The 18,325-nt window shown below is 38.6% G+C and overlaps 1 protein-coding gene across 3 annotated transcripts in view; it reads right to left on the bottom strand.

Moving 5' to 3' along the window:
• Positions 1-18,325, bottom strand: part of Zcwpw2 (zinc finger CW-type and PWWP domain containing 2) — an 83,055-nt gene that overhangs the window by 42,443 nt on the left and 22,287 nt on the right. For 2 of the 3 annotated variants that reach the window (XM_034483897.2, XM_076917300.1), the window contains exons 2-3: positions 11,695-12,077; positions 2,817-2,976 (exon numbers count right to left, since the gene is read on the bottom strand). In XM_034483897.2, the coding sequence (XP_034339788.1) occupies positions 2,817-2,976; positions 11,695-11,999 (465 nt within the window). In that variant the 5' untranslated portion in view covers positions 12,000-12,077. Of the gene's footprint in view, positions 1-2,816; positions 2,977-11,694; positions 12,078-13,954; positions 14,060-18,325 lie in introns of all 3 variants that reach the window. The other variant, XM_076917299.1, reaches the window with a different exon arrangement.

The raw sequence follows: 18,325 nt of genomic DNA on the forward strand, positions 1-18,325 counted from the left end.
GAGGTTGCTGCGTTAAAGTTGAGTCCCTGTTCAACAAGACTCCAGGCCGGGTGTGTTTCTTTGGGCTGGTTGACACCATCCCCCTCAGCCCCAGAGACCCGGCCGGGCCGGGACCTCTCCTCTCGCCTGGACATGCTGGCTGCAAGGAGCCGACATTTTAATGCCCAGATTTCTCAGAGAATTATGACTTTTTTGGTCCTCTGTGCCCTGGAGTACCTATATCTTGAGATGCTAACGCTACTACATTGCCTTCAACTCTTTTTGGAGTGCATCTCAATGTATCACTAGGTGTAATGATTACTGATAAGGAAAACCTACTACCTTTTCATAGAGAAAGTGACTGAGTATTTTTGTGAGGTGAGAAATTAAATTAAGTCAGCAGACCCATAAACAAGTGAATCAGGTAAAAAATAACTACTCCAAAAACTTAAAACCAGATAAGCATGACTGAAATGTAAGGGAGAAATACTTGTCATTATGTAAACCAGAAAAGTTGATATTCTCACAAATGCATATAAGACTGTGTTCTACACAGTCTGTATTTCTATCTCATGGTATATAGGTAGTACAAAGTGTACAGTCCACAGCTAATGGAAATTCTAAAATATTTAATTATCCTTTAAGCCAAGCTATGAGGTAAGATTCTGTCAGCTATAGACAGATGATCTACTGCTGGAATTCTTCACCTGGTGTTAGAAAAACTGATCATATGCCTTGTAGAGCTTACATTCTTCCTCCCCTGCCCTACGAGGAATTTTAAGAAGGACTGTATTATCTATCATCCATTATTTCAGAATCAGGGTAGTACAATACCTCCAGGTCCTCCAGGGCACAGAGGACCACAAAACATTAATTCCCTGGGAAATCTGAGCAATAAAATTGTAGGCTGGAGTCAATATCATCTCTGTCTCCAAAACACTAGAAAATGTCAGTCATTCCTAGTTTGAAGTTAATCATGTTCAACCAATTCCTCAGATGCATGACTTGGGCCTTTTTCTCCTTTGCCTGTCGGCCTTGCCTAAATCTATCTCCTTATACTACTTTGTGAGCAACTGAAAACAGGCTTTTGTCATCCCTCAGCTCCTCCATCCTAGTGAGCATAACTCTAGATAACCGAGTGGGGGAAAGCTGGGCACAGGAAGAGAGTGTGGCACATAGTAGCTGAATCTGAGGAACTTGATTTAGTAAAGTAGAGACCCACAGAAGGCATCCTCATTCTGTCAGCTGCAGAGGTACAAGAACAGGCTAGAAATAGGAGAGCTAAGGGCAGAGGCAGAGCCCTAAACAACTTCAAAGACAGAGACTCCAGGGCCTGTGGGTATCTACCAGTCCCCCAGATCACCAGCTGGAGAGCTGGGAAAGGGAGAGGGAAGCCAACACCCTTCATAGCCTCACCCCTCACAACCTCACCCCTCACTCTTATCTTTGCATCGTCAATTTGTATAAATCAGCCCTGAATTCCTGGTCTTTGTGCAAAATTTTTGCTGAAGCCTTTAGTAAGTTAAAAACAAAACCATGGAGCCTGTGGTGGCGCACAGCTTGGGCGCCCGCCCTCTAGTGGCAGACCGTGTCTGTGTTCCCAAGTTCGAATCCTGTGCGACTCCTGTCGAGTCTCGTGGGGGAAAAAAAAAACAAAAAACAAACAAAAAAATATGTATCCCTTGATTCCCAAGTGTGGCTGTCTTTTCTAGCAGACTTTTCCTTGCCCCGGGGATTGGTAATAAAATAATTCTGATACTATTTGAACATTGAAGATAATATGTATTCAGATAACTTATAATACATTTTGACTTATGTGCTTACAATTAAATATAATTTTAATGTATATACAATTACATATAATTTTTTAGAAACACCTTAATCTTTCCTGGCTTCATGAGCAGCTAGATTCCCTACTCCTTAGGAGGAAGGAGAGGACAAAACAGAAACAATCCGCACTTTTGTCTATGGTTCACCAGCAGACTCGACTAGGAACATACCATACAAAAGGGAAGCAGAAAAGGGCCTTCATCCCGCGGTGGTTGGGTTAGCTAATATGAAGTGGTGCTCTGCCACAGTGTTTCCTTTTAACAGCTTTAGAACTAAATTTTTAAAGTTACATATGCCAAAAATAAAGTAAACTCATTTTAAACAATCTCAAATTACCAGTGTAGTTGGATCACATGCTTTATCTATACATATACTGAGATATGCACCTGAATATATCCTCCCACTATTAAAAAAATAAAATATATCAAAACTGAATGGAAGGTATTGGTGTTTATGATACCATTGTGTTTGTCACAGGTTTTAATGACAGCATGATACAGACAAAAGGCTTCAAGGTGGCTTTCAGCACAGGCAGCCTATGCTCACGAAGGCTGCTCCTTGGGTACAGGTTCAGCTCATCTTCTGCATCCCCAGCCTGGGAATCCAATCACTAATTAGTTGTAATGTGTGAGTTAAAGTTTAAAAAGAGTGAAAAGACACCAAAGGAGTTAGTGTAATGAAATGCTTGTTGTGCTCCATAATTAATTTCCTGTGACTGATGTTGAAACTTGCAGTCTCAGGAGAATTTAAAAAATGACAATCTTGAAACCATTTCAAAGGTGCATTCTTCAGTTGATTTTTACTGCATCGCCACTGGGAGAGGAAAGCTGTTAAACTCCACAGGATTTCATATCCACAATTTCCTTGAAAATAATCATGCTTCGATTTAAAAGCATACTATATATGATTTTTATATAAATGCAAATGTTTTAAAATCTGAAGTAAAAATTGACAGTAAATAAAAAAAAAACAGAGAAAGCATAAAGCTTCAATGGTACTTAACCTACCTTTAACGTGCGACTAAAATGTCCAACAAACGTTGCACTTATCCATGCTGTCGAGTGGGGGTCACCCAGAAATTCTATGTAATATTTTTCAACATTTCCATCCTGGTCATAGGTTACATATTTCCCTTTGAAAGGATCAGGACAAAGTACTCCTGGCCAACTTAAAAAAAAGTTAAAATAAATTTTATTCTGTTAAAAAAATTAAGCTATTGACACACCTATCACAAATATTGAACTTATTTCTTTGAATTTTAATAATTTCTACAAACATAAATTTATTCCTACTTACATCTTTCAAAGATAATAATAAATTGTATCTTTATAACAATAAATTGTTTTGATATTGTCACAGACAAGAAAAAAGCTAAAAAAAAATGATATCTAGGATCCATAAGAAACACTACTGACAGGCAAAGTGGGGGAAAAGATATATTGAATTCTATGCAGAGTTAACTCTAGCCAAGAAAAATGACTAATTACCAAAATATTAGCCACTAACATGGTTTCTGCCAAAGTGAGAGAAAGCTGTGTGGGTAGATAGATAGATAGATAGATAGACAGACAGGCAAATAGGTGACAGATGAGTAGGTAGGTAGATGATAGATAGACAGACAGACGCTGTAGACAATAGAGAGATGACACACAGATGACAGATAGTAGGTGATAGGTAGATGATAGGTGATTGAGAGACAGATGATATGCCAGATAAACAAACTTGATAGCTTACAGTAAATGATAGCTGTTTAGATAATAAATGACAGCTATAAAGCAATGAGAGCTTAACGATAAATGATAAGAGATAGAGAAAAGATACATAGCTATAACTGTAGGCAAATAAATAACAGATAGATTGATCAGTGATAGGTAGAGAACCCTCATAGCTCAAAAGTGATACCATTGTTAAGTACAGAAAGTCAGGACCGCAGCTCCACCATTCTAATCTGTTCCTTCCTCTCTATCACTCCATTGACAAGTCATTAATTTGCTAAAAAAAAAGAAATACTCAGAATTCTAAGTAAATTTTTATTTTAAAATATGTTTAGAGGCTAGAGGGGTGGTGGATTCAATTTCCAACACCCACACAGCAGCTCACAACTCCCTGTAACTCCAGTTCCAGAGGATCGGATGCCCTCTTCTGGCTTCCACAGGCACCGGGCACACAAGTGGTGTGTAGACATACATGCAGGTAAAACATCCATACACATAAAATAAAATTTAAATTTAAAAAAGATACGTTTATTGTCACAGAAACCTCTATAGACCTCATCACGTGCTTTGCACACTCAGTTTCCACTTAGGTAGATTTCTATTTTCCTACTTTCTTGTCTAATTTAGATTTTTCTTTTTAATTATTACTTTTTAACTATAAATCTGTGTGTGTCAGGGATACAAGAGCAGTATGTACTCCTAATTGCTAAGCCATCTCTCCAACCTCTGATTTTTCTTTTCAACATCAATATCCGAAAGCTCAGATCCATGGTAATATTGCTAAGCAAAAACTGAAAACAATAACCCATACGGAGTTCCAACCAGAAATTAGAGAGCAAGTCCTGAGAGTCCACACCTGCTCTATTTACTTGATTTATTAGATTCTATATTAAAAGAAAAGCTAAAAACTAAGAAATGCACAGGCCACAATCATCTTACAATGTCCTGATTATGGATATAAGTGAAAACAAATTTAGATTGGGAGCCACGGGCCTTTAATCCCAGCACTCACAAGGCAGAGTAGGCAGGCCTCTGTGAGGGTGAGGCTAGCCTAATCTACATCCAGTTCCAAGCCAGCCTGGCTACATAGTGAGATCATGTCTCAACCAAGCAACTTTAGCACTGACTATGACTAAAAAAACTGAAAATTTCAAATAATGCATTTATTCAATATTTTTTAAATAATTTCAAATTTTTATTTAATACTACAATAGAAAACAAAGCAGAGTATGCTGGGTAATTTTAAACTCCTTACTCCTGACTTGAGCTCTGGGGTAGAACTGGCAAAGGAACATATGGAGTCCTGGGCAAGTTAACCTGCAAGCGCTCCAGAGGATTCTGGGGCACCCACCATCACCACTAACCTCTCATCAATCTGATGAGGTAGGAAATTGTTATCTTTTTTATTAAAGCAAGAAAACAGGGTTTTACAGACAGAACTTTCAGGAAGATTTTCTGTTGTTGCTGCTGTTTTGTTTTAGTCTAGTTTAGTTTTTCAAGAAGACACTTGGGAAGATATAATTCAAAGGAGGTCTTCTTGGTCAAAGGACATGGGTCACAAACAGTTCCACAAACAAAAGAAGAGAGCCACGGAGTTCATATTCAACTCCGAAAGAATGCCCGCAACATGGTTATATCAGAGATGGTGTACCCAGCCTCAGAGGTTGCATTCCTTACTGGTTCCCATCCTAAATGGGCTCTGAAGGATGTGGGGTGTGGTGTAGGGTGTGTAGGTGTGGGATAGGTGTGTAGGTATGGTGTAGGTGTGTAGGTGTAGAGTGTTCAGGGTGTGTAGGTGTGGGGTAGATGTGTAGGTGTGGTGTAAGGTAGAATGTGCAAGGTGTGTAGGTATGGGGTAGGTATATAGGTGTGGTGTAGGGTGTGTAAGGTGTGTAGTTGTGGTGTAGTATGTAGGTGTGGTGTATGTGTGTAAGTGTGGGGTAGAGTATGTAGATGTGGTGTAAGGTAGAGTGTGTAGGGTGTGTAGATGTGGGGTAGGTGTGTAGGTGTGGTGTAGGGTGTGTAAGGTGTGAAGTTGTGGTGTAGTATGTAGGTGTGGTGTAGATATGTTGGTGTGTGGTAGGTATGTAGGTGTGGTGTAGGTGTGTAAGTGTGGTGTATGTGTGTAGGTGTGTGGTAGAGTATGTAGATGCAGTGTAAGTGTGGAGTGTGTGCATATGTCAAATATGATCACCATGCAGGAGTAAGACAACCACTTGGCTTGCTCTGTGATAATCTCAGGTTGCAACACAGACAAAAAGTAAAGTTACTAAAATATGCAAAAGCCTTTCTCCATTACCTATTCAACCAGTAAAAAATGCTGCTGCCTTAACCTGAAGCAAAGAAAAGGGCCTGCTTCCAGGTCCTACCACTGAACAGGAAGTAGGTAAGTTTGTCTCAGAAAGGGACTTTTGGCTTTCAGATAAAACATTATAGTTACTGCTATGTATCCTGTTTATCCTATTACTAGATCAACATTTTCTAATTCATATGTTACCTTATATAAGTTGACTATTTTACAAAATTGCAAATTAAAATTATTATTTTGTATTCGACTGGCAAATTGTAAATTGTTGGCTTGAGATGCTGTGTTGAGATTCCATACATATTTAATCCACAGCAAAACTTTTATACACATACATTAATTTCCCCGATCCAGCCTCAAATGATCCTTATGCCTTATCCTCTAGAGAGCTAGGACTACAGGGGTACAGGCATGCCCAATTTTAATTAATTTTAAATAATTTTAGCAACATTCCAACACCTGGTTCACCACTCGGGGAATAAAGTAGGAAGAAAAGGCAGAAACAAGTGAGGATCCCATGATATAGAATCGTAGTAGCAGTCAGACAACAGTTTATAGCCCAAGATCTAGATTATGCAAACAGTTAACACTGCAACACTGAAAACTGCATACCTGCCCAGTTCTGCACAGTCAGCAATGTAAAGTGGGAGAGTCGGTGGAATCCAAGTGAAGAAACCCGTGCTCTTCACTTGAGCCTACAGGCAGCAGCCTTTCTGAAGGCATCTAGTTCTTGCTATGTTTCCTCATGTGTTATAAAGTTCAAATAAATGTGTGGTTTATACATTTTTGTTTTTAAGAAATTAAAAGTCTGTTATCATCATAGGGCTTAACTGTTTCCTGCCAAATTTAGATGTTGAAAATCTAATTTCCTGTATATCAGAAGGTGAATATATTTAGAGAAAAGACAGTTAAAGAAATAACTAAGAGAGCTAGACATAGAGTTGTCTATGTACTCCCTGCAGTCAGGAGGTGGAGGCAGGAGAATTAGGAGTCCAAGGCAAGTTTGTGGAGAGCTTTTGGGGGCCTCTTGACAGGAATGACATTGCACCAGGACAAGGAAGTGTGCTTCAGGAAGGAATCTGACTTTGGGCCATGACAAGGAAGTAAGTTCAGGCAGGAATCTAATTTTAGGCTAGAACAGGGAAGTAGGCTTCTGGCATGAATTTGTCTATGGGCTAGGACAGGGAAGTAGGCTCAGATATTTTGATCATCTTGATAAGCCCTTAAGAAACACTGATCAAGGGACTTTGTTTATTGCCTTGCTTGTTCTTTATTTATGTTTATTGTCTTGCTTGTTCCTTGACTATTTGCATCTATTGTATTGCTAGTTCCTCAACCTAGAACTGACCTTAATACTTGCATGTAATTAAAATGGTATAAAAGCAGATTGGGGAAAAATAAACCTGTCTCAGCCTCAGAACTGTTTGGGGTCATGCTACAATGTTGTCTAATTGTCTTTTTTCTTTTTGATCCCCCCTCCTGTCCTGGAGAACGTGTTGACTGAGCTGGTTTGGCCACCAGCTGAACTACTTGACAGCCTATCTCAAATGAGCAATAACAACAAGTAACTCAGTAAAACTGAGCTCACTAGGACAGGCTCTAACCTGTCTCATGGGAAGAAATCAGGACACAGAACTGCAGAGGAAAGAGTGTATGAGGATGTGGTGAGAGGTGACCATTTGTAAATCAAGGAGAGAGCCTTGGATGGAATTTGCCATGTGATACCTTGATCTCAGGACTTGAGCCTATGGAAAAGCACATCTGCATTATGTAAGCCAGCTCATATATGCTAGTTTGTTATGGCAACCCTAGGAAGCTAATATGACTGTATATGTAGAATAACAGGTAAGCTGAAAAGAAGGATTTAGAAATATCTCTCCTTTGTGTGTGCCTTTTACAGGTTCTTAAGTAAGTGGTATGCTACAACATGGAAGGAAATTAATTATGAGACCAACAAAGAACTACTCTCTTGAGAACTGTTTGTTTTTATTATACGAAAAATTAAATAAGCATTTCTAGACTCTACATCAATTTCTCTTTAACCTTCTTGAGTCAACTCATTTGAGCACAGTAACGTTAAATGCTGGCAAGATAGAGCTTCTGCTCTTAAGAGCTGCCTGTAAAGCCATAGGTTAATGAAAATCCACCCAGTCAGTGCTGTGCTGCTAAGCTAGGCCACTAAGTATCTCTGCAGCCAGCAGCTGTCTCTCTGCTTCAGGATCTAGAGCACTGCTTAATTAAGATCCGATATTTGACTATTTCTTTTGCGTTAATTAAATCTTTACATTGTACTATTGTAATTTATCTTGTTATCATTCTATACATTTGTGTCATCGAAGAAACAGTGCAAGTAGATTTCAGTTTCTTAATTTAAAATTTAAATTTGTGCTCAGCTCAGCTCCTGAAGGGGAACATAAGTGACATGCAGTCAAATAAATGCATTCTGGTCTCCAAAGGAGGGAGGATGCAGCTCTTTGTCAGGCACGGTGACAGCAGTAATCACAAACTAGAGATAATTTAGGGGCTGGTTTAAAACACATTTCATATGAAATTTTAAGTCCTTTAACTCAGTTACTAATTCCTAACAAAACTTTCTGTTTTTCAGATATATTGATTGATAAAAAGCAAATTCATTTCTTCAATTACAGTTACTGAAACATCAAATTCCCATTTAGGAATTGCTTTCAAAATGCATTTTCAACTCGGCTTTTAAAATGTTTGCTTTAGAGATGAAAACTATGGAGAACTATAAATCCCTTTATGACAACTTCGAGAAATGTTCATATTACACGCCCCTTATAATGCTGTATCTTACAAAACTGTTGGGACCATTTTGCCTACTAGGCAGGGTCAAAACAGGTCAGGGTTTGTGGCCTGGCAGGATGTTCTGCGGGCAAGCAGATTTCCTGGCCTGCTGATGCATGGAATAAGAGAAGACACACTTGAGGCTCAAGGCAAGGGCTGAATGTTCTATTAACCTTGGAGGAAGGAACAGGGAGGCCTCCAGATGGGAACAGATATCCTATGTGTGTCAGCCATTGTCTCTGCTAGCTTGTGTTTTTGCTTCCCACGACACTGTAGGGTATAAAAGGGCTGCAGTTGTCACTGGCTAGCCCTCTTGATTCTAACTCTTGTCTCTGAGTCTTCTTTCTATCTTTCCTATAATCATCCTCACTCTCCACTCAGAGGCTGTTCAGCTTCATGCCTTTCGGGCCGGTACACATAATTCACTAATGTTTACATTAATTATTAATGTGGGAAGAATTGTTAATATGGGAGAGAATAATAATTTTTACAATATTGTCACATTTCATCCCCAGCAAAGCCCTCATTTTAAAAGGGCACAGAGGTCACGCATTTGGTAACAGTGTATGAGTTTGTTAGGGATACTGTAACAAAATACCACAGACTTGAAGAATGAAGCAAGAGAAATTGACTTTCTGTAGCTTCTCTAGGTTAGTAATGCAAGACTGGAGTATAAACAGTTTGTTTCTTCTGATCTTTTTCTTATTTTTTCCCCTTAATTTAAACAAGACTACAATTTTTTTAAAGAACTGTGGTAAACAGATACACTGTATTTTATTATTCATCTTGAAATAGTTGCTAATTCTTCATTGAAATGAGTTATTTAGAAGTATGTTTGTAAATGACAAATATTTGAGGATCTTAATTATTTCATAGATGTTTAAAATATTTTCATTTAATTCATGTAGATTTATTATATTTCAGAGTTTGGCATTCTTGGTTGAGTTTTTCTAAATATATACTATGTATCTTGAGTGTATAAAGCTTAGATTTCAGTTAAACTTTCTTGACTTAAAGGCATTTGTAATGTCTTATCATATGGCTTTGGCTTTTTACTTCAGGAGTCTATATTACCTAGGTAATCTTTCCTATTTCTTTTTCTTGAACTTTTTTTCATCTTTTGGCCCTTTAAATTTAAATTTTTTTCTCTACATATTTTATTTCTCAGAAAGTACCAGTTGTTTTATATTCCTTCCGATTTAGCATTGATTTTTGAGGTTTTAAAAAGGTTTTTATTAATTTTACTTTTTTACCAAATTTTTAATCACTTAATTTTTTCTAGTTCTCTCTCTCTCTCTCTCTCTCTCTCTCTCTCTCTCTCTCTCTCTCTCTCTCACACACACACACACTTATATCTACACTATTTTCTTTATTTCTGTTAGCTTGACTTGAAATCTTGAGTACAATCTAAGATTTTGAGAATACTCTCAAAAGCATTCCTCTGTGGAAACCTTTCATCCTTTGTCTTTCTGCCTCATACTATTTTCCCATGCTAAGTTAATACTAATTAGCTCCTCCTGTGATCATGTGGGGATGCTGGAGGCTGGAGAAGGAAGGAATTTGCTGTGTGATCTGCCTGACCTGGTGTCAGAGCTCTCAGTCCTGCAGCTGAGAGAAGTGCTTGTGCCTCAGCACAGAGGGAGAGGTCTTCTCCAGTGGCACCTGGCTTGGACTTGAGGATGTGACAGGAAAAGCAGTGGACTTCTCCTTGGCCTCTGGAGAGCAGAGGAGGTGCTGGGCTGCTCTGTACTGTTCCGTGTGTGCGATTCGTTTTCCGAGCTTTATAGCTGTTCTGACACCTCTTTCAGAACTATCAATTGCCTTTTTCTCTGTTAGCCCAGCTCTGCACATTCCTAGGTCCTATAGCGGGAAACTCTAGCAACCAAACAAGTTCCTTTGCTCTTACTGATCCTATCCTCCTTATTTTACCACCGCCCCCTCCCGACCCCCGTAGGTTTTGAGGATTTTGTTGTTGTCGTTGTTGTTTTGCTTTGTAAAATCAGAGTTAACTTTGTTTTTGGAAATGATCTGTATTAAGTTTTGTTTCCAGGGTTCTATGCTCCGGCATCTTCAAAACTGCTCTTGACCCCACTGTAGTTGAGTCTGTTTCTCTCAGTCCCGCCTGCTGTGCTCCCCAGTAGAGCTTGCCACCATTTTGAAGTTCTCATTTCTCAAATGTATCAAATGATCTCTCTGTTGTTCCTATTTGCCTTCTTTTCTCTCACAGATACTAATATGTCTAGTCTCATAGGGAATTGTAATTATTGATCCTATTTTGGTGTTGCCTATCAGTAAGCTTTATCATGGGTGTTATCTGGCAAGTGCACCACCACGTTTCTACTGCATTTTCACCCAGACTTTCCATTCCGCATGTGCATCCCTAAATGGCTGTCTTACAAGAATACCAGCTAGACTGCATTAAGGCATGTCCTAATGGGTCTCATTTGTAATTAATCACTTCTACAGAGGCCCTACATCCTAATATGGTCATTCTAAGGGGTTAGGAGTCATGGCAGCATTCAACATAATTCAGTGCAAAATGGTGAGAAAGCTGAACCTGTGTACTGACTGGATGGCCTATTGCATTCATGTGCATATCAGAACAAGCAAGTAGAAGCCTCTTTTTTATGATTGATTCCTTATGGTCGTCATAGAGAACAAGATAATAAGCCAATGTACTTGAGTTTTGTGTGTAACAGCTTACAAAACCTAGTAAGAGGTTCTGAAAGGGTAGTATTGCTAGCAGGACACACTCAGAATACTGTGAAGTTTCCTCAGAAATACAGGAAGAGCAAATACATAAATAGGCACCCCTACTCCAAATGCATAGCACAGGGCTGAGCACGGAGCTCAGCGGAAGTGTTTGCCCAGCCACTATGAGGCTCTTGGTACTTGATCTACTAAAACACAGAGATAAACAGAAACAGACAGACACACACAAACACACACAAGCACACTGGCCCTCAAGCATGCATGCATGTGAGTAGATGTATTAAAAAAAATTAAAGAAATCAGTAATTAAGGAATGATTAATTAATAAACAATAAATAAATTTCTTACCTTGGCCACCTCTGTAATTTTACCAGAACCAGGCTTCCAAGAGGAAGCTGTGAATAGACAATCTTATACCCGCTTTCAAGGAAATGAGATTCTTCAGGAAAATCCTCCTCAGAAACGGAGCAGCTGTTGTAGCTGGAGTCAGTGTTCATGAAGCAGTACCAGGGCTCGCTGTGGTCCACCTTAGCCGCAGCTGCAGGAGACAGCAGCCTCCATTTCAAGCAGCTCTCATTCTCACACTGCACCCACATTCTGTTCATAACCTCGCTGCTCCCCAGGGCTGGGTCCATCAGGCTGGTACTGATCATTCTGCTAGCTTCTTGCTTTATTTTATTTTATTTTGGTTTCGTTTTGCTTTTGTTTTGTTTCTCAGAGGTGAATCAAACCTGGAAAATTAAAAAAATATATAGATTCAAGGGTACAAAATATAATTTTCATCGCAAGAAGAATTTCTTTCCTATTTTCTGCTCAATCTTATGCTTCTGGCAGAGTAGATGTGTCTCCTTACCAGTAACAATAACACAACAGACATATAAATGACCCTAACAAGAGCTCTGAAATTACAAACCAGACAAATCTACCCCATGAGGAGAGTCTAGTTCAGCAAAGCCTACTACTGATGCTCACTATGCACCAGGTATTTCTTTTTTTTTTTTTTTGAGTCACCCCTATGCTGTAGCCCAGGCTGGCCTAAAACTCTCCATCTGTTTGTCCAAGACTCCTGGGAACTAGGATGAGCATAGCACACACGGAGCTACCATGTGTCAGGTCCCAATGCCTTATATGCACAGCTCATATTATATTCATTTTGCCAAGGAAAATGAAGCTAAGAAAGCATTTTTAAGCCCCATAGCTAGTACCCTGTAGAGCTGAGAGTTAAATGCAGGCAGCAGGGTTCTAAGCTCTGTGGTCTTGTTTGTAGATGCACTGCTCTAGAGTACACAGACATCGTCATGTATCATCTTGTTCTTCTTCTAAAAATCAGGAAAACCAAATGGAGCAAATGCTTCACATCCTGAAAACTGTAATGATTTAAAAGCTAGATGACCGACCTCTTCCTTAGCAAGGCCTGCCCCCACCTCACTAAAAGCCTCTTCTCAGGCTTTCTATGAGGATCTACATATATAAATAGAGCTGAATACTAAAGCTCCCCAAATTCAACATCAGCAAAGACACTAAACTATGCACTAAGAATATAACTAAAATACAGACGAGATTAACTGTTGACAGCGTACTTCACAATAACCTATTTTTTAAAAAACAAAAAGAGATGTGGGTGCTGGCAAAAAGGAAGTTGGTAGAGACACCTGCTGCCAAAACTGACCACCTGAGTTTGATCCCCAGAACTTACATGGTGAGACAAAGAACTGATGCACAGAGTCTCCCTCTGATCTCTGCATGCTTGCCTTAACATACGCCTTTTCATAGTGGCCTTACTAGTTCACCTTCCCACATGCAGTGTACAAGCGGTCACTTTGGCTCACACCCTCACCAAAATTTGTTGTTTATTTTCTTAATGACTGATGTTCTGACTAGGATGAGATAGAATCTTAATGCAATTTTAATTTGCATTTCTCTGATAATGAGGCTGAACATTTTTATATGTTTATTGAACAAATTTGTGTTTTATTATTTTAATGCTATCTGTTTAACTAGCCCATTTCTGGACTTGGTCGTTTGAATTCTTAGTTTTTTAGTTCTTTGTATATTCTAGATAGTAATCATGTCATGTGTATAGTTAGTAGGCTGTTGGTAAACTGTTAATTGCTTCCATAGCTATGCAGAAGCTCTGTGCAGATTTTATGAGGTCTCATCTGTCAATTGTTGACATTATACCCTAAGTCTTCTATTCAGGAAGTTATTGCCACTGCTTATATCTTCAAATAATTCCTTTTTTTTTTTATTCTAATGGTTTCAGAGTTTTAGGTCTTATGTCAAGATCTTTCATCCACTCAAAATTGACATTTTTTTTGGTACAAGGTAACAAATAACAAGTTTCATTCTTCTAAATGTGAATACTTACTTTTCCCATACCATTTGCTGTAAGAATGTTGTCTTTTTAAATATATATTTAATAAATAAATAAATATACATATATTTGTATCATTGTCAAATCGGGTGACTATACATTTATATCTGTGGATTAGGTCTTCTATTCCATTTAGTTCTTCTATTGCATTTATTGACCTCTGTTTTTGTGTCAGCACCATGATGCTTTTATTAATATGGCTCTGTAATATAATGTGAAATTGGTGACACCTACTGAATTAATCTTTTTGTTCAGGATTTCTTGGAGTATCTGGGGTCTTCTGTGCTTCTGCATGAATTAAATTTTTATTTTCTATTGCTATGAAGAACTCATAAGGATCTGGATAGGGATAACATAGATCACTTTTGGTAAGATATCCATTTTCACAGTACTAATTCTTCCAATCCCTGAGCATGAAAAGTCTTTTCAATCTAGTATCTACTTCAGTTAGTTTCCTCAGTGTTCCAAGTTTTCATTGTAGAGGTTTTTCAATTTCTTGGTTAGATTTATTTTTAAAATATTGGTTTGAGGTAAAAGTAAATGGAGTAATGATTTTGTTTTCCCAATTTCTTTCTCAGAATGTTGGTAATTGAAACACAAACTCTATACCCCATCCTCTCTGCTCCATTTCACATTTTTGCATCTTTTACTTAGTATCTAATGTCAATTCAGCAGGCTATCTCTGTCCCATAGATGTTCAAGTCTACTCCATAACTTGGCTATTGTGACTAGTGTATGACAGGCACAGGTGTACAGGTATTTCTATAGACACTTGGTGGCATTATTTTTGGATGAATATCCACATTATTTTAGATGTATATCCAAAATTGTATAACTGGATCAAATTATAGCTCTGGCCTTAGGTTTTAGAGGAATCTGCATGCTCGCTAGTATGTTGTATTTTATACTATGATGTAGTTTGTAGTGCCACCAAGAGAGTACAAGTGTCCCTTTCTCTCGATTCCTCATCAGCATGTGTGGTCTGCTTTTCTTAATAATATCCATTCTGGCTGGGTGAGATAGACTCTCAATAGATTTTTAATTTGCATTTACCTGGGCCAATCCAATTTTAAATCCTTGTTATTCTTCCCTGGGCTGTTGGAGTCTTATTCAAAAAGTCATAGATCTTTTTTTTTTTTTTTTGACCTCCACAATTTTTTCCCTTTTTTTTTCTTTTTCCCCAATCTGCTTTTATACCATTTTAATTACATGCAAGTATTAAAGTCAGTTCTAGGTTGAGGAACTAGCAATATAATAGATGCAAATAGTCAAGGAACAAGCAAGACAATAAATACAAATAGTCAAAGAACAAGCAAGGCAATAAACAAAGTCCCATGATCACTCCTGTGATCACTGTTTCCAAGGGCTTATCAGGATGACCAAAATATCTGAGCCTACTTCCCTGTCCTAGCCCAAAGTCATTTTCATGCCTGAAATCTACTTTTTTTGTTCTAGCCTAAGATTTCAATTCCTGCCTGAAATTACTTCTTTGTTCTAGCCTAATGTTAGATTCCTGCCTGAAGCCCATTTCCTTGTCCTTGGGCAATGTCAGCTTCCTGCCAAGCAGCCCCAAAAGCTGTCCACATCTCCCCCTTTTTTATTTCATAAACAAGACTGAGCCTGTCTTAGGTCTTCTAACAAGAATGACTTCCTTATCTTTCATGGAATATGCATTATCAAAAGCAGTGCACTTCTTAGGTTGGTAAGGCTCTATGTAGAATCTTACCCATCCTTGGCTTGCCAGCCTATTACATTAAAAACTGTCTGGGAGTCCATTTTCAGTTTCAAGCCATGTACTTTGGCTGCCAACATGTTGATATTATTAAACACAAGATTTAATACAATGGTCAGAATTAAAAGTATTCCCAGGACAAAAAGAGCTAGCAAGATTAAGTTATATATACCATTCTTGATGCTTAACCAAAATGGAAATACTGACCTCAGGCCATGGATAATTTTATCAGCAGTATCTGCAGCATCAAAGCTCAGCAGAGCAGCATTCTTTAAATTCATAAGCTCACTATGCCAAGTTAAAACATCCAGAGAGGTGTTAGAATTATGTCAAATACCCTGCAGGTGTCTTTAAACTTTTTCCTAATTATAATGACTATCATTGTAAATTTTAGAAGTAACACAAATCCATTGGAATTTGGCATGACACTCAAGATGGCTCCTTACTCTTAAACACTGAACCTCCTTCCAATAATTTGAATAGGATAAAGAGCATCAATTTGTTGTTCCAATTGCCTATTTAAATCCTCTTGTATACTCAATACATTAGTAACCATTTTTTGCTAAATGATTAACAAAAGCAGCTGTCTTAACTTCTTGTGTCAAAGCAATTGCAGAAGCAGTGGTGCTAGCAATTAATGTAATTAAAGCTGTTATACCAGCAATAATCAAGCTCACTACCCTCTTGCTTCTGCTTAAAGTCTAACTCACTTCTTCCAGTAGTTGCAAGCTTTTTTCAGAATACCAAGGTCCTGTAATACTCAGGGCAATAAAACAAAAGCTGGTTGATAGACCCTCATAACAGACATGCCAGGTTTCAACACACTAACACAATTAGAAAGTGTACACTCAATACAAATTACATTAAATACTGTAGAACAAACAAAAGTAATTTTAACATGACAATTAAAAGAGCCTTAACACATACACTAACACTTGTTTGAAATCCAGATCCTGTCCCAACTTTATCTCTTGCTAACATAACATCATAGAGAACTACAGCCAACTTCCAAATATGTCTCTGAAAATGTCCAGAACCAGCCATCCAAATGAAGACTCTTATTTCCAATATTGGATTGATTTCTAGACCAGTCCAGGATTGAGTCCAAATAACTTGTCACATTTAAGAAAAATACAAGAGTCATTATAACTTCTCTTTTTGATTCTCTGTTCTACAAGGTCTAAAAACTTGAGGCAAGGCAGCTTGTCCCATCTGGGATATAGACAAGCAAAGGTGAGTCAGGAACATATGTCAAATAAATATAGCTTCTTAGTCACCATCATCAGGGAATTCATCAAGCTCAAAGGTCAGCATCTTTCTTTGTCCCAGCAACATCATGTCTCACCAATCACTCTGGCAGCCACCATGCTCCTTCGGCATCCTGCAGAAAAAAACACAAACATGCCCTCTTCCCCATATTAAATACCTGATCAGGATCATGCCATATGCCAGTAAGTGGATCCTTCCTCTTCACATAGGCATAAGTATGCCTAGTTGTAGGGTGCCATAGACACTCAGCAGAAAGTTCCTTGGTATCCAAATTTTTAAAAAATTTTAAAGTAAAAGGAACATGATTTAAATAATTTTGTGGTGTGCAGGGATATAACTCCCCCTTTTTTATTTTATGAAGATATTGTTATAAAGTTCCATGGGCCCATTCCACAATACCTCGTCCTTGAGGATTATAAGGAATCCCAGTAAAATGGGTAATACTAAATTGTTGACAAAAAGTCTCAAATGCTCAACTGCAATAGTGTTCCATTATCTAGTTTGGGTTTTTTTTTTTTTTTTTTTTTTTTTGATATTTTACTTATTTACATTTCAGATGTTATCCCCTTTCCACATTCTACCCTCCCCCCAGAAAAAACATTATCCCATCCCCCCTCCTCCTGCTTCTATGAGGGTGTGCCCCCACCCATCCACCCACTCCTGCCTCCCCACCCTCGAATTCCCCCACACTGGGGCTTCTAGCATTCACGGGACCAAGGACTTCCTCTCCCACTGATGCCCAATGAGGCCATCCTCCAATACATATATAGCTGGAACAATAAGTCCCTCCATGTTTGTTCCCAGGCTGGTGGTTTAGATCCTGGGAACTCTGGTTGATTGGTATTGTTGCTCTCCCCATGGGGCCGCAAGCCACTTCAGCTCCTTCAGTCTTCTCTATACCTCTTCCATTGGGGACCCTGTGAACAGTTCAATGGTTGGTTGCGAGCATCCACCTCTGTATTTGTCAGGCTCTGGCAGATCCTCTCAGGAGACAGCTATATAAGGTTCCTGTCAGCATGCACATCCTGGCATCCACAACAGTGTCTGCATTTGGTGACTGCATATGGGATGGATGCCCAGTTTCCAGACGGCTCCTCCTCCAGTCTCTGCTCCACACTTTGTCTCCATATTTGCTCCCTTGAGTATTTTGTTACTCCTTCTAAGAAGGACCAAAGCACCCATACTTTGGTCTTCCTTCTTCTTGAGCTTCATGTGGTCTGTGAGTTGTATCTTGGGTATTGTGAGCTTTTGAGCTAATATCCATTTATCAATGAGTGCATACCATGTATGTTCTTTTGTGATTGGGTTACCTCACTCAGGATGATATTTTCTATATACATCCATTTGCCTAAGAATTTCATGGACTCATTGTTTTTAATAGCTGAGTAATACTCCATTGTGTAAGTATACCACATTTTCTGTATCCATTCCTCTGTTGAAGGACATCTGGATTCTTTCCAGCTTCTGGCTAATATAAATAAGGCTGTTATGAACATAGTGGAGCATGTGTCCTTGTTATATGTTGGAGCATCTTCTGGGTATATGCCCAGGAGTGGTATAGCTGAATCCTCAAGTAATATTATGTCTACTTTTCTGAGGAACTA

Source organism: Arvicanthis niloticus, chromosome 21 (genome assembly GCF_011762505.2).
Source record: "Arvicanthis niloticus isolate mArvNil1 chromosome 21, mArvNil1.pat.X, whole genome shotgun sequence".
NCBI lineage: Eukaryota > Metazoa > Chordata > Mammalia > Rodentia > Muridae > Arvicanthis > Arvicanthis niloticus.